This window comes from Aquarana catesbeiana, linkage group LG09 (assembly GCF_042186555.1).
Source record: "Aquarana catesbeiana isolate 2022-GZ linkage group LG09, ASM4218655v1, whole genome shotgun sequence".
In the NCBI taxonomy this organism is placed as follows: Eukaryota; Metazoa; Chordata; class Amphibia; order Anura; family Ranidae; genus Aquarana; species Aquarana catesbeiana.
In genome coordinates this window covers 255,808,675-255,831,330 of record NC_133332.1, presented here as the reverse complement: position 1 = coordinate 255,831,330, position 22,656 = coordinate 255,808,675, and the positions used below count along the sequence as shown (strand labels likewise).

Here is a 22,656-nt window from a genome sequence, read left to right as displayed (position 1 = left end):
GGTTGTGGAGGCTTTTTAAATCCAGTATGGATCCCTCTTGGAGCTCCGCAGAGAACATCTTCACTCGTGCCAAAACCTTTAGACACTGGCAAAAAACTGAGGTACTCCTGGAAGGAGGAGGGGTTATATAAGGGTTAACCACAGTGTCGACACCTGAAGGTAACTAAGTAAATACTTGAGGCTCTGTGTCCTATGATGTACGATAAAGAAATTAGCATTATACCTGTCACAATTTGCGAGTTCATTGTAGGAATTATTTTCTTATGTTCTTCAATGCTAGAACTATGGTCCTCTATGATATTAAAACTTTCCTGTTGGAATTATATAGGGCAGGTAAACTTATAGGTTACTAAAAGGATATGGGCATAAAGGGGTAGAGATAAAAATAGCAAAATATAGTTGCAGTATGCATCTGTCACCATGCTGGTATATATACAGATACAGCATATTGCATTTTTTTTTAGCTGGCAGTCCCTCTTTCAGTGTTGATCCACAAACCAAAGGCTACCACTCCTTGGTCAAACACTCAGATATAAGTCAAAGTAAGCAAAAAGAAAAGAACATTGACATAAGCACATCAAACAATGTATTAAACAATTCATGTATCAGTTTTTTTTTTTTAAAGCATCAGTAGAAGGATATATTGAGTCAGCAGTTGTGTCTTTTGATCAGAGTTTAGTTCTACCTAGGAAGATGGCAAAGCCCGGAGATTAGTGCTAGGCAGACCAGCTCCTTAAGATGACAATTCTTCCTAGGTAAATGGACATTTTATTTGGGTAGGCAAACATTCTGGAGCCTAGTTCTACCTAAGGCGTTAATAAAACCAGCTCCATAGGTAGAAAGACATTCTTCCTAGGTGGATGGACATTCTGTGGCTTGCTGTAGACTAATGACACCATCTTGGCTTAGGCAAAGTCACTTATTGAAGCTCAAAAAAGGCTTTTTATTGGTAACAGATTGAAAAAACGATACAGTTGCTGTATATTTTGACATGTCAGGGCTATTTCATGTAAACTTGTAGAGTTGATGACAGGTCCACTTTATTGTAGGTGGCGAAACTACCAGGGTCGCAAAGGTAGCAGTAGCGACCGGGCCCTGGCGTTTAGTCACTGTCGGGGGGCTCCAGCGGGGTATGTGGCTGCAGGGCCCTGAGCTGAGAGCGTTTCTCTCATACAGCCCAGAACCTGCGCTGACAGTTCCACCTCCCTTACATGGATGGGAAAGGAGAGAGACGATCTGCTCCTTCTCCTCCCGCTCCTCTCCTCCTGTGTGCACTGCAGAAAGTGTGATGCTAAGCAGCTGAATTTGATCAGGAGCAGATTGGCTCTCTCCTCTTCCATCCGTGCAGAAAGAAGGGAAGGGGCCCTGTCAGTGCAGGCTCTGGGCTGTATGAGAGAGACGCTTTCAGCTCGGAGTCCTGCTGAGGGGGCACTAATGGGCCGCACTGATAGGCGGCATTGATGAGTACTGATAGGCAGCACTGAGAGGTGGCACTAATAGGCACTCCTAATCGGCGGTGCTGAGCACTGATAGGTAACACAGATGTGGCTACACTGATGATCAATGCCCTGATTATCAGTGTAAACAATGTAGCGACAATCTTGGCAGTTAACGGCTTTCCTTCCCTCACACAGACACAGTGTGGGAGGAAAGGTCTGCCGATAACTGGAAAGTCTGCTTATATGTAATCAGCTGATCACATGATAAAGAGCCGCTGTGATTGGCCCTTTACCGTGATCTGTGATCAGCTGTGTCCAAACAACACTGGATGCACACCCCAGGGGGCATGCAGGAGGTAGGGTTCTGGGGGGATGTCCATGGACGCCCTCCCAGAGCTGGAAGCCTGGTGCTCGGATGGAAGGGGGGGGTCAGGGGGGCCCTTTATGGTTTCTTGCACCCGGGCTCTAAAGTTTCTAGTAACGGCTCTGTTATTGTGTATCACTAATGGGTGGAATCCTGCAATTTGAGGTCGTAAATTCTCAGAAAAAGCACAAAAAACTCTTATGGGATTAAAGCTATATGAAAAGACAATGCCACACACATGCAAGCATTTATACCTGTTACAACAGGTGGGATCTTTGTAGTAATTAATTCCTCGTACTCATCACTGCTAGAAACAACGTCCTCTGTGAAAGTTTCTTCTCCAGCTGTACTAACGATCACATCAGGTTTGGTAGTAACAAAGACTTCTGTGGTGATTTATATATACACATATAAAACAGAGTTTATCCTCATTTAGTGCACTTAAAAAGCAACACTGGTAAAGTCCAACTGAAGTTTCAAACTTTTTTTATCTCTTTATAGCTCCACTTGTTATTATTTGTGACTTTTGATGGGAATTTGCATTACATACCCTTGTTTTATTTCCAAATAAACAGAGTGTATTATTTCAGAGACAATAACCACACATATTGTACAGTAGCTGGACAGTATGTAAGTAGCTTGGTTAGGCCGCAATTTAGGAGGAAGAGATGCAATGCAGGATTTTCTCTGCAGCAAACATTGTCATCTTAGGTATTTATTCATGTAGACTTGACAGAGTAACTAAAAGGTCAACTTTAATTAATACTTCCAGCATCAGATGACAGGCATTCTGTAAATGGACATTTTATCTGGTTAGGCAGATATTCTGCAGCCTAGTTCTACCTGGGGAGTAAATAAAACCAGATCCATAGGTAGACAGACATCCTTCCTAGGTGGATGGATATTCTGTGGCCTGCTGTAGACAAATGACACCATCTTGGCCTAAGCAAATTTGCTAACTGGAGCACAAAAACAGCTTTTTATTGGTTAAAGATTGGAAAAATGATACAGTTGCTGTATATTGTGACATGTTGGGCTAATTCATGTAGAGTTGTAGGGCTGCTGACAGGTCCACTTTATTGTGCAGTGGCAAAACTACCAGAGTTGCAAAGGTAGCACTTGCGACCGGGGCTGGATTTCTACCACTGTCGGGGGCTCCAACAGGGTTGCTGGCCACAGGGCTCTGAGCTGAGAGCGTCTCTCTCATACAGCCCAGAGCCTGCACTGACAGTTCCACCTCCCTTGCATGGATGGGAAAGGAGAGAGCAGATCTGCTCCTTCTCCTCCTGTGTGCACTGCAGAAAGTGTGATGCTAAGCAGCTGAATTTGATCAGGAGCAGATTGGCTCTCTCCTCTTCCATCCGTGCAGAAACAAGGGAGGGGGCCCTGTCAGTGCAGGCTCTGGGCTGTATGAGAGAGACGCTTTCAGCTCGAAGTCCTGTTGAGGGGGAACTAATGGGCAGCACTGATAGGCGGCATTGATGAGCACTGATAGGTGGCACTGATGGGCAGCACTGAGAGGTGGCACTAATAGGCACTCCTAAGCGGCAGTACTGAGCACTGATAGGCAGCACTGATGTGGCTACACTGATGATCAATGCCCTGATTATCAGTGTAAACAATGCAGCGACAGTCTTGCCAGTTAACGGCTTTCCTTCCCTCACACAGACACAGTATGGGAGGAAAGGTCTGCCGATAACTGGAAAGTCTGTTTATATGTGATCAGCTGATCACATGATAAAGGGCCGCTGTGATTGGCCCTTTACCGTGATCAGCTGTGTCCAAACGACACTGGATGCACGCCCCAGGGGACATGCGGGAGGTAGGGTTCAGGGGGATGTCCATGGACGCCCTCCCAGAACTGGAAGCCTTTTGCTTGGATGGAAGGGGGGGGGTCAGGGGGGCCCTTTATGGTTTCTTGCACTCGGGCTCTAAAGTTTCTAGTAACGGCTCTGTTATTGTGTATCACTGATGGGTGTAATCCTGCATTTGAGGTTGTAAATTCCCAGAAAAAGCACAAAAAACTCTTAGGGAATTAAAGCTATATGAAAAGACAATGCCACACACATGCAAGCATTTATACCTGTTACAACACGTGGGATCTGTGTAGTAATTAATTCCTCGTACTCATCACTGCTAGAAACATCGTCCTCTGTGAAAGTTTCTTCTCCAGCTGTACTAATGCTCACATCAGGTATAGTAGTAACAAAGACTTCTATGGTGATATATATATATATATATACATATAAAACAGAGTTTATCCTCATTTAGTGCACTTAAAAAGCAACACTGTTAAAGCCCAACTGAAGTCTCACACTTTTTTATCTCTTTATAGCACCACTCGTTATTATTTGTGACTTTTGATGGGAATTTGCATTACATACCCTTGTTTTATTTCTAAATAAACAGAGTGTATTATTTCAGAGACAATAACCACACATATTGTACAGTAGCTGGACAGTATGTAAGCAGCTTAGTTAGGCCGCAATTTAGGAGGAAGAGATGCAATGCAGGATTTTCTCTGCAGCAAACATTGTCATCTTAGGTATTTAGTCATGTAGACTTGACAGAGTAACTAAAAGGTCAACTTTAATTCATACTTCCAGCATCAGATAACAGGCATTCTGTAAATGGACATTTTATCTGGTTAGGCAAACATTCTGGAGCCTAGTTCTACCTGGGGAGTAAATAAAACCAGATCCATAGGTAGACAGACATTCTTCCTAGGTGGATGGATATTCTGTGGCCTGCTGTAGACGAATGATACCATCTTGGCCTAGGCAAATTTGCTAACTGGAGCACAAAAACAGCTTTATATTGGTTAAAGATTGGAAAAATGATACAGTTGCTGTATATTGTGACATGTCGGGCTAATTCATGTAGAGTTGTAGGGTTGCTGACAGGTCCACTTTATTGTGCAGTGGCAAAACTCCCAGAGTCGCAAAAGTAGCACTTGCGACCGGGGCTGGAGTTCTGCCACTGTCGGGGGCTCCAACAGGGTTGCTGGCCACAGGGCTCTGAGCTGAGAGCGTCTCTCTCATACAGCCCAAAGCCTGCACTGACAGTTCCTCCTTCTTCCCTTTGCATGAATGGAAGAGGAGACAGCCAATTTGCTACTTATCCTCCTGCCCCTCTCCTCCTGTGTGCACTGTGTGAAGTGTGACGCTAAGCAGCAGAATTTGATCAGCAGCATACCAGTGCTCTCCTCTACCTTATCTGTGCAAGGGAGGAGGGAAGGGAAACTGTCAGTGCAGGCTCAGGGCTGTATGAGAGAGACACTTTCAGCTCAGAGTCCTGCTGAAGAGGCACTGATACGCGGCATTGATGAGCACTGATAGGCAGCATTGATGAGTACTGATAGGCTGCACTGATGGGCACTGAGAGGTGGTACTAATGGGCACTGATAAGCAGTGAAGATGAGCACAGATAGGCACTGATGGGGCTACGCTAATGATCAGTGCCCTGATTATCAGTGTAAATAATGTACTGACAGTCTTGCCAGTTAACGGCTCTCCTTTCCTCACACAGACACAGTGTGGGAGGAAAGGACTGTCGATAACCGGCAAGTGTTTACATGGGATCAGCTGATCACATGGTAAAGGGCCACTGTAAATGGCCCTTTACCATGATCTGTGATCAGCTGTGACCAAAGGAGGGCACACGGGAGGCAGGGTTCTAGGAGGATGTTCGTGGATGCCCTCCCATAACTGGAAGCCTGAGGCTGAGATGGAAGGGGGGGGTCAGGGGGGTCCTTCATGGTTCCTTGCACCGGGGCCCTGAAGGTTCTAGTAATGCCTCTGTTATTGTGCATCACAGATGGGTGTAATCCTGCATTTGAGGTTGTAAATTCCCAGAAGAAACACGGATAACTCTTATGCCGCGTACACACGACCGGACTTTCCAGCAGAAAAGGTCAGACGGAATCATTCCATCGGACATTCCGATCGTGTGTGGGCTTCATTGGACTTTTGCTTTCGAAAATTCTGATGGACCTAGAAATAGATCATGTTTCAAATCTTTCCAACGGAATCAGTTCCAATCTGGAAAACCGCTCGTCTGTATGCTGTTCCGAAGGACCAAAATGACGCAAGGGTAGCTATTGGCTACTGGCTATTGAACTTCCTTTTTCTAGTCCCGTTGTACGTTATCGCGTTCTAAACGATCAGACTTTGGTGTGATCGTGTTTAGGCAAGTCCGTTTCAGCGGAACTCCGTCGGAACTCCGTCGAAAAAAACATCAGAGTTTATTCTGACGGAAAAACCGATCGTGTGTACACGGCATTAGGGAAATAAAGCTTAATGAAAAGACAATGCCACACACATGCAAGCATTTATACCTGTTACAAAGTGTGGGAACTTTGTAGTAATTATTTCATCATGCTCATCTCTGCTAGAAACATTGTCCTCTGTGAAAGTTTCTTCTCCAGCTGTACTAACTCTCACATCAGGTTTGGTAGTAATAAGGATTTCTGTGATGATATATATATATATATATATATATATATATATATATATATATATATATATATATATATATATATATCATCACAGAAATCCTTATTACTACCAAACCTGATGTGAGAGTTAGTACAGCTGGAGAAGAAACTTTCACAGAGGACAATGTTTCTAGCAGAGATGAGCATGATGAAATAATTACTGTGTAGATAGATAGATAGATAGATATATATATATATATATATATATAACTGAAATATCACATGGTCCTAAGTATTCAGACCCTTTGCTCAGTATTTAGTAGAAGCACCCTTTTGATCTAATACAGCCATGAGTCTTTTTGGGAAAGATGCAACAAGTTTTTCACACCTGGATTTGGGGATTCTCTGCCATTCCTCCTTGCAGATCCTCTCCAGTTCTGTCAGGTTGGATGGTAAACATTGGTGGACAGCCATTTTTAGGTCTCTCCAGAGATGCTCAATTGGGTTTAAGTCAGGGCTCTGGCTGGGCCAATCAAGAACAGTCACGGAGGTGTTGTGAAGCCACTCTTTCATTATTTTAGCTGTGTGCTTAGGGTCAATGTCTTGTTGGAAGGTAAACCTTCGGCCCAGTCTGAGGTTCTGAGCACTCTGGAGAAGGTTTTCGTCCAGGATATAGCTGTACTTGGCCGCATTCATCTTTCCCTCGATTTCAACCAGTCATCCTGTCCCTGCAGCTGAAAAACACCCCTACAGCACGATGCTGCCACCATCATGCTTCACTGTTGGGACTGTATTGAACAGGTGATGAGCAGTGCCTGGTTTTCTCCACACATACCTCTTAGAATTAAGGCCGAAAAGTTCTATCTTGGTCTCATCAGACCAAAGAATCTTATTTCTCACCATCTTGGAGTTCTTCAGGTGTTTTTTTTAGCAAACTCAATGTGGGCTTTCATGTGTCTTGCACTGAGGAGAGGCTTCCGTCGGGTCACTCTGCCATAAAGCCCTGACTGGTGGAGGGCTGCAGTGATGGTTGACTCTCTACAACTTTCTCCTATCTCCAGACTGCATCTCTGGAGCTCAGCTGCAGTGATCTTTGGGTTCTTCTTTACCTCTCTCACCAAGGCTTTTCTCCCCCGATAGCTCAGTTTGGCCAGACGGCCAGTTTTAGGAAGGGTTCTGGTCATCCCAAACGTCTTCCACTTAGGGAATATGGAGGCCACTGTGCTCTTAGGAACCTTACGTGCAGAAGAAATTTTTTGTAACCTTGGCCAAATCTGTGCCTTGCCACAATTCTGTCTCTGAGCTCTTCAGGCAGTTCCTTTGACCTCATGATCCTCATTTGCTCTGACATGCACTGTGAGCTGTAAGGTCTTATATAGACAGGTGTGTGGCTTTCCTAATCAAGTCCAATCAGTATAATCAAACACAGCTGGACTCAAATGAAGGTGTAGAACCATCTCAAGGATGATCAGAAGAAATGCACCTGAGTTAAATATATGAGTGTCACAGCAAAGGGTCTGAATACTTAGGACCATGTGATATTTCAGTTTTTCTTTTTTAATAAATCAGCAAAAATGTCAACAATTCTGTGTTTTTCTGTCAATATGGGGTGCTGTGTGTACATTAATGAGGAAAAAAAATGAACTTAAATGATTTTAGCAAATGACTGCAATATAACAAAGAGTGAAAAATTTAAGGGGGTCCGATTACTTTCCGTTCCCAGTGTGTGTGTGTGTGTGTGTGTATATATATATATATATATATATATTAAAAACGAGTTTATCCTCATTTAGTGCACTTAGGAAGCAACACTGTTAAAGCCCAACTGAAATCTCACACTTTATAGTACCATTTGTGACTTTTGATGGATGGGAAATTGCATTCCATACCCTTGTTTTAGTTCCAAATAAACAGAGTATTATTTCAGAGACAATAGTCACACATATTGTACAGAAAGCTGGACAGTATGTAAGCAGCTTAGTTAGGCCGCAATTTAAGAGGAGAAGATAAGGCAGATATCTTCTTTAAATAAACGTTAGAGTGTAGAATCTGATAATCACAGCCACAAAGATTTTTGAGTGTCTGGTCACCACAATAGGCCACAGCCTTTAAGATGCAGTGCAGGATTTTCCAGATTTCCTTCCCTTTTCCCCCTTTTTTTTAATGTCTACTTCCTTGTCCCTCACTACAGCATTGATGCGACACAAACAATACTTCCAAGTGGAATTTTTATTTTTTATGACGATATGATTAATGCTTCATGTTGCTTTCACTTATTATATAAAACCTACTCTCTACTATTTCATATTTAAACACATTGTGTTTTATGTATTTGTTTGACTACGATATGTTCATTGCTTTTTCTTCCCATACATTTCCCTTATGATTAATTCTGTGAAAACTATTCTTATAAATAAAGAATGTATAAAAAAAAGAAAAAAAAAAAAAAGAATGCTGGCAGTTGGGTTCCAGCTGGGGAAAACATGATTTAGAACCTTTATAGTGCTTAGGCACCGGAACAGATGGCAAACTGAGACACAAAATGGGAATTACTCTGCAGCAAACATTCAAAATGTGGCAGTTGAGGTGCAACTGTGGAGACAATGCAAGTTTCAGAGTGTCCCGGAGTGCCATCCTTGTGTCAGAGATCTTTATAGTGGTCCCTGTCTTTGGTGATATGAAGCGTTTGTGCAGGCATTTGAGCATTAAAAACCTCATTCATCACAAACTGCCAGAGTCCTCAGACAACACTGTCCTCAATAATCTCACTACATCCATGTACAGTTCCCTGGGTTTGGGAAAAGTGAAATATTCCCCTTGAAGCCCTATTTTCTCCCCCACCCCACTTCACTGCCAGCACCCCAACAATCTTCCTCCTTTGGCTGACACCCGTGCACTGACTTCACTAGCCTGAAGAGATGGCCCTCACAGAAAAGGCCCCTAGATGCAGATCTGTACTCACAGTAGCCAGGAACAGATCCTTCTAGATGCGTCTCTCTCCTAGTCAGCTCTACAGGACATCTGGGTTGCAGTCGACCACCTGAGGCCGCATGGCAGCCTGTACAGAGGAGGGGTAGCAGCCCCCTTCCTTGAGGACCCCACTTTCCAGCCAAAGACCCCGTGCAAAAGTATTCACAAATACTGACTTTAAATATAAGGGAGACCTTCCTCTCCAGGGATCCTGTGATGTCAGCACCCGAGCTGACTCGTCCATTGGTTCGGGTTCAGGTGCCGGCATTGTAAGTAAGGGAAACCGGCAGTGAAGCCTTCAGGCTTAAAAGGCAGTTTCCTGCTGCGCATGTGCGAGTCTTGCTGCGCTTTCTGAATGGTCCCGCCGTCTTCTGGGACCTCTGTGTGTCCCAGAAGGCAGCGGGAGAAGGGGCCGGAAATGTTGTAGATCACTAATTGGCATTCTTACCAGGAAGTGGGAGTGGGTACCTGTCAAAACTAGGTACCCGCTCCCCACCCCAAAAAGTGCCAAATGTGGCAGTGGAGGGTGCGTACAAGTGGCACTTCCCCTTTTGGGTAGAGCTCCACCTTAATAGCCAGAAGCACTCAATAGGCTCAGTTCACAAAGCTGTCTCATTAGGATGTGGATGCTTATTTTTAAAAGACGGGACAGTTATTTTTAGCCCAATATTTTGAAAATAACAGTCACATAACTCAAAATAAGATTCTTATCTTTGTGTCAGAGCTTTGTGAATTGAGCCTTATGGCCATATCAAAGTACAAAATATGAAAACCCTTTTCCCTCAACCACACTTAAATTAGAACTAAACCCTCCTATTTTTTTCAGACAAGGAAGCTGCCACCTTGGTCTCTGTTTGATCTGTAACTGCCACGGTGCTGCACGTGTTTTTCAGTTTTGACACTCGCCATTTGATGGTTTGATAGTTTGGTTGAGAGCACAAGCAAAAGTGACAGTTAGCCGTCACCCATAGGTTTACTATGGCCCATCCAATGTCAATGCTGTCTCCTCTGACCTCAAGCCAACACTAGCTGACACAGAGGGGCCATTGTCCTTGGATTTCCTCCTTGACTCAACTCTCGTTAGTGTGAACCTCCTCCACTCAAAAAAAAATTAGAAAGCTTTCATGGTGCTGTGGGCTCCATTCACAGAACCAGATCATATGTGGTATTTAGGTGTTTTCCCAAATACCGCATGCGATCCTGAAAATGTCAATTCACTCTTGTTTTATGCGGCCAGTGTTGTGGGGAAGAGGCCCATGCCCCAAAGCAACCCCCATCATGTTGAGGGCATGTGGCCTGGTATGGTTCATACGTATGGTTCATATCCCCTCTTTCCTGACCTTGCCGGGCTGCATGCTCGCATAAGGGTCTGGTATGGATTTTGGGAGTGGGAGGGTCCCACACCATTTCTTTTTTAACCTTTTTTGTGGTGTTTCCCTCAAAATTCATACCAGACCCGAAGGACCTGGTATGGACTGGGGGGGGACCCCAAGCCGTTTTTTTTTGCTTAATTGTTAATTTCCGGCATTTTTTTTTACATTCACTTGACAACAGAAATACTGTAGCTGTTGACTTTTAATATTAGGACACTCACCTGTACAGGGGTCCCACGATGTCGGCACCCAAGCCCATTAACACTAATGCATAGTTATTTGTGCTCATATTCACTTGTATTTTCTTCCTGTCAAAGCAAAATTGTCACCCCAATGTAAGCTCCAACGAAAGGGCTGACCTGTCTATTGCCTGAGCTCAGAATGTATAACTGCCATAAAAGATTTGGCCTACTCTGAGAAAGTTCTGCCAATAAATATTGTTATAGAACAGAAAAAAAAGACAAGAAAAAAAAAACACTTACCTTCAGTTATTTCATCGTCTGCAATTGTGACTTTGGGTTTTTCTGTAGATGGTCTTGCTGAGATAATAAGATGTAAATGTAAATTATTTTAACGTTTGTAGTGCTGCACTGGTAAAAGCAATATAAAGCAAATGATCAAACCCACATCGCAGCAAGTTTAAAGTGGACCTATCATTAGATATCGTTTTAATGTTAATGCAGCAATTTAAGTAATGTGTCAATGTGGCTCTTCCAGGTGTTTATTCCCTGTCACGAAGATCACAGTACTCTCCCTGATGATATCTTTATCTGCTTTATCTTTCCAGAAAGACAGTGCCATCTTTGTTCAGGAATTATCCAGAGTCATCATCTACATATAAAATACTGAAAAAATGTATGCTTGCACTCACAGAGGTACTGTACCTTTATTTTAAAGAAATTAGCTTCATATCCTTTAAAGAGGAGCTCCAGTCTGTAAAAAAATGTACTTAAAAGTATTTACAAATACTGACTTTAAATATAAAGGAGACCTTCCTCTCCAGGGATCCTGTGATTTCAGCACCCGAGCTGACTCGTCCATTGGTTCGGGTTCAGGTGCTGGCATTGTAGGTAAGGGAAACCGGCAGTGAAGCCTTCAGGCTTAAAAGGCAGTTTCCTGCTGCGCATGTGCGAGTCTTGCTGCGCTTTCTGAATGGTCCTGCCGTCTTCTGGGACCTCTGTGTGTCCCAGAAGGCAGCGGGAGAAGGGGCCGGAAATGTTGTAGATCACTAATTGGCATTCTTACCAGGAAGTGGGAGTGGGTACCTGTCAAAACTAGGTACCCGCTCCCCACCTCAAAAAGTGCCAAATGTGGCAGTGGAGGGTGCGTACAAGTGGCACTTCCCCTTTTGGGTAGAGCTCCACCTTAATAGCCAGAAGCACTCAATAGGCTCAGTTCACAAAGCTGTCTCATTAGGATGTGGATGCTTATTTTTAAAAGACGGGACAGTTATTTTTAGCCCAATGTTTTGAAAATAACAGTCACATAACTCAAAATAAGATTCTTATCTTTGTGTCAGAGCTTTGTGAATTGAGCCTTATGGCCATATCAAAGTACAAAATATGAAAACCCTTTTCCCTCAACCACACTTAAATTAGAACTAAACCCTCCTATTTTTTTCAGACAAGGAAGCTGCCACCTTGGTCTCTGTTTGATCTGTAACTGCCACGGTGCTGCACGTGTTTTTCAGTTTTGACACTCGCCATTTGATGGTTTGATAGTTTGGTTGAGAGCACAAGCAAAAGTGACAGTTAGCCGTCACCCATAGGTTTACTATGGCCCATCCAATGTCAATGCTGTCTCCTCTGACTTCAAGCCAACACTAGCTGACACAGAGGGGCCATTGTCCTTGGATTTCCTCCTTGACTCAACTCTCGTTAGTGTGAACCTCCTCCACTCAAAAAAAAATTAGAAAGCTTTCATGGTGCTGTGGGCTCCATTCACAGAACCAGATCATATGTAGTATTTAGGTGTTTTCCCAAATACCGCATGCGATCCTGAAAATGTCAATTCACTCTTGTTTTATGCGGCCAGTGTTGTGGGGAAGAGGCCCATGCCCCAAAGCAACCCCCATCATGTTGAGGGCATGTGGCCTGGTATGGTTCATACGTATGGTTCATATCCCCTCTTTCCTGACCTTGCCGGGCTGCATGCTCGCATAAGGGTCTGGTATGGATTTTGGGAGTGGGAGGGTCCCACACCATTTCTTTTTTAACCTTTTTTGTGGTGTTTCCCTCAAAATTCATACCAGACCCGAAGGACCTGGTATGAACTGGGGGGGGAGCCCAAGCCGTTTTTTTTTGCTTAATTGTTAATTTCCGGCATTTTTTTTTACATTCACTTGACAACAGAAATACTTTAGCTGCTGACTTTTAATATTAGGACACTCACCTGTACAGGGGTCCCACGATGTCGGCACCCAAGCCCATTAACACTAATGCATAGTTATTTGTGCTCATATTCACTTGTATTTTCTTCCTGTCAAAGCAAAATTGTCACCCCAATGTAAGCTCCAACGAAAGGGCTGACCTGTCTATTGCCTGAGCTCAGAATGTATAACTGCCATAAAAGATTTGGCCTACTCTGAGAAAGTTCTGCCAATAAATATTGTTATAGAACAGAAAAAAAAGACAAGAAAAAAAAAACACTTACCTTCAGTTATTTCATCGTCTGCAATTGTGACTTTGGGTTTTTCTGTAGATGGTCTTGCTGAGATAATAAGATGTAAATGTAAATTATTTTAACGTTTGTAGTGCTGCACTGGTAAAAGCAATATAAAGCAAATGATCAAACCCACATCGCAGCAAGTTTAAAGTGGACCTATCATTAGATATCGTTTTAATGTTAATGCAGCAGTTTAAATAATGTGTCAATGTGGCTCTTCCAGGTGTTTATTCCCTGTCACGAAGATCACAGTACTCTCCCTGATGATATCTTTATCTGCTTTATCTTTCCAGAAAGACAGTGCCATCTTTGTTCAGGAATTATCCAGAGTCATCATCTACATATAAAATACTGAAAAAATGTATGCTTGCACTCACAGAGGTACTGTACCTTTATTTTAAAGAAATTGGCTTCATATCCTTTAAAGAGGAGCTCCAGTCTGTAAAAAAATGTACTTAAAAGTATTTACAAATACTGACTTTAAATATAAAGGAGACCTTCCTCTCCAGGGATCCTGTGATTTCAGCACCAGAGCTGACTCGTCCATTGGTTCGGGTTCAGGTGCTGGCATTGTAGGTAAGGAAAACCAGCAATGAAACCTTCAGGCTTAACAGGCAGTTTCCTGCTGTGCATGCGCGAGTCTTGCTGCGCTTTCTGAATGGTCCCGCCGTCTTCTGGGACCTCTGTGTGTCCCAGAAGGCAGCGGGAGAAAGGAGAAGGGGCCGGAAATGTTGTAGATCACTAATTGCCAATCTTACCAGGAAGTGGGAGTGGGTACCTGTTAAAACTAGGTACCCGCTCCCTACCCCAAAAAGTGCCAAATGTGGCAGTGGAGGGTGCGTACAAGTGGCACTTCCCCTTTTGGGTAGAGCTCCACCTTTATAGCCAGAAGCACTCAATAGGCTCAGTTCACAAAGCTATCTCATTAGGATGTGGATGCTTATTTTTAAAAGACGGGACAGTTATTTTTAGCCCAATGTTTTGAAAATAACAGTCACATAACTCAAAATAAGATTGTTATCTTTGTGCCAGAGCTTTGTGAATTGAGCCTTATGGCCATATCAAAGTACAAAATATGAAAACCCTTTTCCCTCAACCACACTTAAATTAGAACTAAACCCTCCTATTGTTTTCAGACAAGGAAGCTGCCACCTTGGTCTCTGTTTGATCTGCAACTGCCACGGTCCACTTGTTTTCAGTTATGACACCCACCATTTGATGGCTTGATAGTTTGGTTGAGAGCACAAGCAAAAGTGACAGTTAGCCATACTGTATGCGATCCTGAAAATGTCAATTCACTCTTGTTTTATGCGGCCAGGGTTGTGGGGAAGAGGCCCATGCCCCAAAGCAACCCCCATCATGTTGAGGGCATGTGGCCTGGTATGGTTCATACGTATGGTTCATATCCCCTCTCTCCTGAGCTTGCCGGGCTGCATGCTCACATAAGGGTCTGGTATGGATTTTGGGGGCGGGAGGGTCCCACACCATTTCATTTTTAACCTTTTTTGTGGTGTTTCCCTCAAAATTCATACCAGACCCAAAGGGCCTGGTATGGACTGGGGGGGGGGGGGGGGCTGTGGGCACGCCGTTTTTTTTCTTGCTTGATTGTTAATTTCCGGCATTTTTTTTTTACATTCACTTGACAACAGAAATACTGTAGCTGCTGACTTTTAATATTAGGACACTTACCTGTACAGGGGTCCCACAATGTCGGCACCCAAGCCCATTTTTCAATAGGCTCTCGGGTTCCTCGGAAACCTTGCGGCTTCAAAGCCCGTTCCCTACTGCGTATGCGCTGCACTTTCTGAATGGCCTGACGGCAGGGGAAGGAGGAGGGGGGCCAAACTTCCTGCGGCGAGGTCTGCAGCAAGGTCTCCCAGAAGAGGTTATAGGTACCTGTCAAAAACAGCTCCCCCCCTCCCCACTAAAGGTGCCAAATGTGACATTGGAGGGGGGGAAGCAAACAAGTGGAGCTTCCCCTTTTGTGTGGAGCTCCAGTTTAAGGCTAAAACTTCAGCATCACTTCACAAGTCAGTTGCCCAGCTATTTCTTTGTAGCATGACATCACTAGGCTCCACTTTTACGCGTTTCGTCACCTCCCCACATGGTAACAAAATGTCTGACACAGATCAGCTCTTTCTGTAGCCTCCCACATTTGTCTGGCTACAAAGTTACAATGTGCAGTCTGATCACTGGGGGAGAGGAGAATGAGGAAGTGCTTCCTCCTGCCTGCAGCAGGTTGATGACATCATCTCAGACTAGGCATAGTCACTGACTGGAGCTCAATGGTTTTAAATGATAAAAGGTGGATCTTTTCCTGAAAAATGATATATACAGTCATGCTCAAAAGTTTGCATACCCTGGCAGAAATTGTGAAATTTTGGCATCGATATTGAAAATATGACTGATCATGCCAAAAAACTGTCTTTTATTTAAGGATAGTGATCACATGAAGCCATTTATTATCACAAAGTTTTTTTGATCCTTTTTAAATCATAATAACAGAAATCACCCAAAAGGCCCTGATAAAAATTTTACATACCCTGGAATGTTTGGCCTTGGTACAGATACAGAAGGTGGCACACGCAGGTTGAAATGGCAATTAAAGGTTAATTTCCCACATTTGTGGCTTTTTAAATTACAATTAGTGTCTGTGTATAAATAGTCAATGAGTTTGTTAGCTCTCACATGGATGCACTAAGCAGGCTAGACACTGAGCTATGAGGTGGTAGAAAAGAACAGTCAAAAAACCTGCGTAACAAGGTAATGAAACTTTACAAAGATGGAAAAGGATATAAAAAATATCCAAAGCCTTGAATATGTCAGTCAGTACTGTTTAATCACTTAATAAGAAGTGGAACATTCGGGGCTCTTTTGATACCAAGCCAATGTCAGGTAGACCAAGAAAGGTTGTAGCCACAACTGGCAGAAGAATTGCTTAGGATATAAAGAAAAACCCACAGGTAACCTCATGAGAAATACAGGCTGCTTTCCAAATAGACAGTGTGGTTGTTTTTAAGGAGCACAATTCAATGATACTTCAACAAAAAAGAGCTGCATGGTTGAGCTGCCAGAAGAAAGCCTTTACTGCACCAATGCCACAAAAAAGCCAATGAGTAGTGTAGTAACCAGGCTTTTTTGTGGAACTTGTACAGTAAAGGCTTCTTTTTGGCAACTTGACCATACAACTCTTTTTTGTTCACGTATCATCGTATTGTGCTCCTAAAAAAAAAAAACACCATCTTTTTCCAGAGCAGCCTGTATTTCTCCTGAGGTCACCTGTGGATTTTTCTTTGTTTCCTGAACAATTCCTGTGGCAGTTGTTGCTGAAATCTTTCTTGATCTACCTGACCTTAGCTTGGTATCAAGAGATCCCCAAATTTTCCACTTCCTATTAAGTGATTGAACAGTACTGACTGGCATATTCAAGGCTTTGGATATCTTTTCATATCCTTTTCCATCTTTGTAAAGTTTCATTACCTTGTTTCGCAGGTCTTTTGTTCTTTTCTACCTCCTCATGGCTCAGTGTCTAGCCTGCTTAGTGTATCCATGTGAGAGCTAACAAGCTCATTAACTCTCTATACACAGACACCAATTGTGATTTAAATTAACCTTTAATTGCCATTTTAACCTGTGTGTGCCAACTTCTGTGTCTGTACCAAGGCCAAACATTCCAGAGTATATCAACTTTTTATCAGGGCCATTTGGGTGATTTCTGTTATCATTATGATTTAAAAATGATCAAAAAAAAACAACTTGATAATAAATGGCTTCATGTGATTGCTATCCCTAAATAAGAGACAGTTTTTTGGCATGATCAGTCATATTTTCAATATTAATGTCAAAATTCCACAATATCTGCCAGGGTATGCAAACTTTTGAGCACAACTGTATTAAAAATGATACTGTTGCTGTATACTGTGACATGTCAAAAATGTATTAATGCAGACTTGTAAAGCTAATAAAAGGTCCACTTTAAACGAACATTCAAAGCTTCAGTGAACACGTGTACATACAGTATATACAAACATGTACATTGAAATTCTTGTAAATTGACGTTTGTCATATGCAGAAGAACGTTCTTCTAGGACACATAAGGCGGAGTACTTATTCAAACCTTCACAGAGTAACAAATATACATGACTGACCATATACCGGTCTACCACAGTTTACAAAGAATAAAACAAACTTCCCAAAACGTGTATGTCTAGCAGCAAAGCGGTTAAGCAAACAGCACACAGTGTATAAAGCTGCACAATAAAGGGATATCCTTCTAGAAATGGAATACTTGTCTGGAAATCATCTTCTTCACTGTCCACATTTCCCTTTTCATTTTTTTCTGCGATACCAGAACACATATGTTATTGAAAATTTTTGCAGTAGGAAAGATCAGAAATATAAATTTGGTAAAACTTTTAGTAACATAAAAAAAGTGATAACATTTTAAAGCTGAACTCTGGGCACAAAAAACTATAACTATAAGTACACAGTGGCGAAAATAATTATTTGTATTTGATCCCCTGCGGATTTTGTAAGTTTGCCAACTTACAAAGAAATGAAGGGTCTATAATTGTTATCATAGGTGTATTTTAACCGCATGCCGACCACCCGCCGCAGTTGTACTGCGGCAGAATGGCACGGGCAGGCGAATCGGCGTCATGTTACGTTGCTCCTTAAGGCGGCCACTAGGGGCGCGCGCCGCCTGAGGCAAGGGCAGGCGCCCGCAGCTCACCCCCGGAGCCGATGCGAGTGCCCGGCGGTCTCGATGACCGCCGGGCTCCCACGATCGCTGGTAACACGGCGAGAACCGGGATCTCTGTGAGTAAACACAGAGATCCTGGTTCTCTGAGGGGAGAAGTGACAGATCGTCTGTTCATACAGAGTATGAACAGCGATCTGTCATCTCCCCTACACAGTCCACTCCCCCCTTCAGTTACAACACAATTAACCCCTTGATCGCCCCCTAGTGTTACCCCCTTCACTGCCAGTGACATTTTTACAGTAATCAATGCAATTTTATAGCACTGATCGCTGTATTAATGCCAATGGTCCCAAAAATGTGTCAAAATTGTCCGCCATAATGTCGCAGTCATGATAAAAATTGCAGATCGCCGCCATTACTAATTACTAAAAAATAATAATAATAAAAATGCTATAAATCTATCCCCTATTTTGTAGATGCTATAAAACTTTTGCTCAAGTCAATCAATATATGCATATTGCGATTTTTATTACCAAAAAAAGTAGAAGAATACATATCGGCCTAAACTGAGAAAAAATTTGCTTTTTTAAAAAAAAAATGGGGATATTACAGCAAAAAGTACAAATTATTGTGTTTTTTCAAAATTGTTGCTCTTTTTTTTGTTTATAGCGCAAAAAATAAAAACCGCCGAGATGATCAAATACCACCAAAAAAAAGCTCTGTTTGTGGGAAAAAAAGGTTGTCAATTTTGTTTGGGTACAGCATTGCATGACCACGCAATTGTCAGTTAAAGCGACGCAGTGCCGAATTGCAAAAAGTGCTCTGGTCAGGAAGGGGGGAAAATCTTCCGGGGCTGAAGCGATTAAATGAGACAGAATATCAATCATGAATGAAAAAATCAAACAATAAAAAAAGATTTGCGCTAGGTGCATAAATAATAAATGAAAATATGTCAATTTTAAAAAACAAAAAAACCGTGGTGGGAGTCCTGCTGCTCAGCACTATAACCCCGATATGAGGGCAAGAAAGATGTATATATATTAAACAGTGCAGCACTGGACATATATACAAGTAAGTTACTATACTAATCAAAGTAATATTAGTACAACCAATATAAGTTATAAAGTGTTAATGAATTAATATAAGCAATAATGAAGATCCACCAATATATTGCTATCAATCATTGCAATAAAGTGCTTATAGATGCCAAACTATGAAATAGTTAAAAAATGTTCAAACGAAGTGAAAAATCCAAAAAAATGTCCAAAAATGATTATATGCGCGATGCGAGTTCACGTTGTCACAACGTGAAGGGTTGAGGGTCACAACGTGAAGGGTTGAGGGACACAACGTGAAGGGTTGAGGGTCACAACGTGAAGGGTTGAGGGTCACGACGTGAAGGGTTGAGGGACACAACGTGAACTCGCATCGCGCATCAATTTTAATGGCAGTGGAGTCTTTTTTCATATCCTTTCTGGGTTTTTATACATATCATATATGCAATTTTATGCAGTGTATGTCTGCTATTTTAAATAAATGGAACTTGGCTTTCTACACTATGGGAGTTCCTCTTTCTTTTTGATATGGCTCACCCCCGCTGAAGTGTTTGCTGCTTGAGTCATCCTGTGACCACGCTCTCCTGAGTGTCCCCCGCTGCCACTGACGAGCTACCTAGGAGGGAGGAAGGAGATCTGAGGACCATCAGCTGTTATCCCGTCGGGACATCCGCGGTGATCTACTAAGCCTGTACTGACCCCCCTTAGTAAGAGCGGTCGCAGGCTTTCTGGTAAGCCTCCATTTTTTTCACGTGGTGACGGGCAGCGCTATCGAGTGGAATATCGTATTTGGATTTTGCACTTTTCATATAATCATTTTTGGACCTTTTTTTTGGATTTTTCACTTTATTTGAACATTTTCACTATTTCATAGTTTGGCATCTATGAGCACTTTATTGCATTGATTGATAGCAATATATTGGTGGATCTTCATTATTGCTTGCATTATTTCATTAACACTTTATCACTTATATTGGTTGTACTAATATTACTTTGATTAGTATAGTAACTTACTTGTATATATGTCCAGCGCTGCACTGTTTAATATATATAGAATATCAATCATAAATCCAGAAAAAAAACACATGATACAAATGTTATAAATTGAGTTGCAGTTCAGTGAAATAAGTATTTGATTCCCTACCAACAATAATTCTGTCTCCCACAGACTGACTACAGTAGGTGCTCATGTAGTACACAGATTAGTCCTGTCAATTTAACTGCTTGCCGACCAGTGCACGACGATGTACGTCGGCACAACAGCACGGCTGCGCAAATCCGCATACCTGTACGTCCCTTTACGTCCCTTTGTGGGCGCGCGCGCCCACCGCATACTCCGTGAGCGTGCCCGCGAGTCCCGCAGACTCAATGTCCGCCGGGGGCCCGCGATCGTGACATGGAGCAGCAGAACGGGGAGATGCCTATGTAAACAAGGCATTTCCCTGTTCTGCCTAGCAACATGACAGGGATCTACAGCTCCCCATCATCGGGAGCAGTGATCTCTGTCATGTTGTAGTGAGCCCATCCCCCCACAGTTATGCCCCGTACACACGGTCGGATTTTCCGACGGAAAATGTGTGATGGGACCTTGTTGTCGGAAATTCCGACCGTGTGTAGGCTCCATCACACATTTTCCATCGGATTTTTCGACACACAAAGTTTGAGAGCAGGCTATAAAATTTTCCGACAACAAAATCCGTTGTCGGAATTTCCGTTCGCATGTACACAAATCCGACGCACAAAGTGCCACGCATGCTTAGAATAAATAAAGAGATGAAAGCTATTGGCTACTGCCCCGTTTATAGTCCCGACGTACGTGCTTTACGTCACCGCGTCCAGAATGATCGGATTTTCCGACAACTTTGTGTGACCGTGTGTATGCAAGACAAGTTTGAGCCAACATCCGTCGGAAAAAATCCTAGGATTTTGTTGTCGGAATGTCCGATCAATGTCCGACCGTGTGTACGGGGCATTAGAGTCACTCCCTAGGACACACTTAACCCCTTGATCGCACCCTAGTGTTTAACACCTTCTCTGCCAGTGTCATATACACAGTAATCAGTGCATTTTTATAGCACCGATCGCTGTATAAATGTCACTGGTCCCAAAATAGTGTCAAATGTGTCCACCGCAATGTCACAGTCACGAAAAAAAATTGCAGATCGCCGCCATTACTAATGAAAAAAAAAATAATAAAAATGCCATAAATCTATCCCCTATTTTGTAGACGCTATAACTTTTGCGCAGACTAATCGATATACGCTTATTTCAATTTTTTTTACCAAAAATATGTATGAAATTTGTTTTTTTTTAATTTAATTTTTGGGGATATTTATTATAGCAAAAAATATTGCTTTTTTTCAAAATTGTTGCTCCTTTTTTGTTTATAGCGCAAAAAAAAAAAAAAAACGCAGAGGTGATCAAATACCACCAAAAGAAAGCCCTATTTGTGAGAAAAAAAGGATGTCAATTTTGTTTGGGTGCGACGTGGCACCACAGCGCAATTGTTAAAGCGACGCAGAGCCGTATCGCAAAAAGTGCTCTGGTCAGGAAGGGGGTAAATTCTTCCGGGGCTGAAGTCATTAAGAAGGTGTTCCTAATGACAACTCGTTATGTGTATAAAAGACCCCTGTCCACAGAATCTCTTTCTTCCATTCAAACCTCACCATCATGGGTAAGACCAAAGAGCTATCAAAGGACATCAGGGGCACAATTGTAGATCTGCACAAGGCTGGAATGGGCTACAAGACCATCAGCAAGTAGCTTGGTGAGAAGGAGACAACTGTTGGCACAATTATTCGCAAATGGCAGAAATACAAAATAACCATCAAATCGCCCTTAGTCTGGAGCTCCATTCAAGATTTCACCTCATGGGTTAAGGATGATCATGAGAAAAGTGAGGGATCAGCCCAGAACTACACAGGAGGAGCTTGTGAATGATCTCAAGGCAGTTGGGACCACAGTCACCAAACAAACTATTGGTAACACAATACCCTACCATGGATTGAAATCCTGCAGTGCCTGCAAGGTCCCCCTCCTCAAGAAGGAACATGTATGGGCTTGTCTGAAGTTTGTCAATGAACATCTAAAAGATTCAGAGAAGGATTGGGAGAAAGTTCTGTGGTCATATAAGACCAAAATTGAGCTCTTTGGCAATAACTCAACTTGCCGTGTTTGGAGGAAGAAAGATGCTGACTATGACTATAAGAACACCATCCCTACAGTCGAGCATGGAGGTAGAAACATTATGCTTTGGGGCTGTTTCTCTTCTAAAAGTACAAGCCGACTTTGCCGCATTGAGAGGCCAATGGACGGGGTCATGTATTGAAAAATCTTGGATGAGAATCTTCTTCCCTCTGCCAGAACACAGAAGATGGGTCGTGGATGGGTCTTCCAGCACGACAATGACCCAAAACATACCGCCAAGGCAACAAAGGAGTGGCTCAAGAAGAAGCACATTAGGATCATGGAGTGGCCAAGCCAGTGTCCAGACCTTAATCCTATAGAAAATTTATGGAGGGAGCTGAATCTTCGAGTTGCCAAGAGACAGCCAAGAAACCTTAAGGATTTAGAGAAGATCTGTAAAGAACAGTGGACCAAAATCCCTCCTGAGATGTGTGCAAACCTGGTAACCTACTACAAGAAACGTCTTTC

The 22,656-nt window shown here is 42.7% G+C and overlaps 1 protein-coding gene across 10 annotated transcripts in view; it reads right to left on the bottom strand.

The window, feature by feature from the left end:
• The window catches only part of VSIG4 (V-set and immunoglobulin domain containing 4), a 93,893-nt gene that overhangs the window by 38,889 nt on the left and 32,348 nt on the right, over window positions 1-22,656 (bottom strand). For 5 of the 10 annotated variants that reach the window (XM_073600221.1, XM_073600223.1, XM_073600226.1 and 2 more), the window contains 5 exons: window positions 17,534-17,584; window positions 13,234-13,290; window positions 11,064-11,120; window positions 3,887-4,018; window positions 2,058-2,189 (listed from right to left, as the gene is read on the bottom strand). In XM_073600221.1, the coding sequence (XP_073456322.1) occupies window positions 2,058-2,189; window positions 3,887-4,018; window positions 11,064-11,120; window positions 13,234-13,290; window positions 17,534-17,584 (429 nt within the window). The remainder of the gene's footprint in view (window positions 1-2,057; window positions 2,190-3,886; window positions 4,019-11,063; window positions 11,121-13,233; window positions 13,291-17,533; window positions 17,585-22,656) is intronic. The other 5 variants (XM_073600225.1, XM_073600222.1, XM_073600224.1 and 2 more) reach the window with 5 other exon arrangements.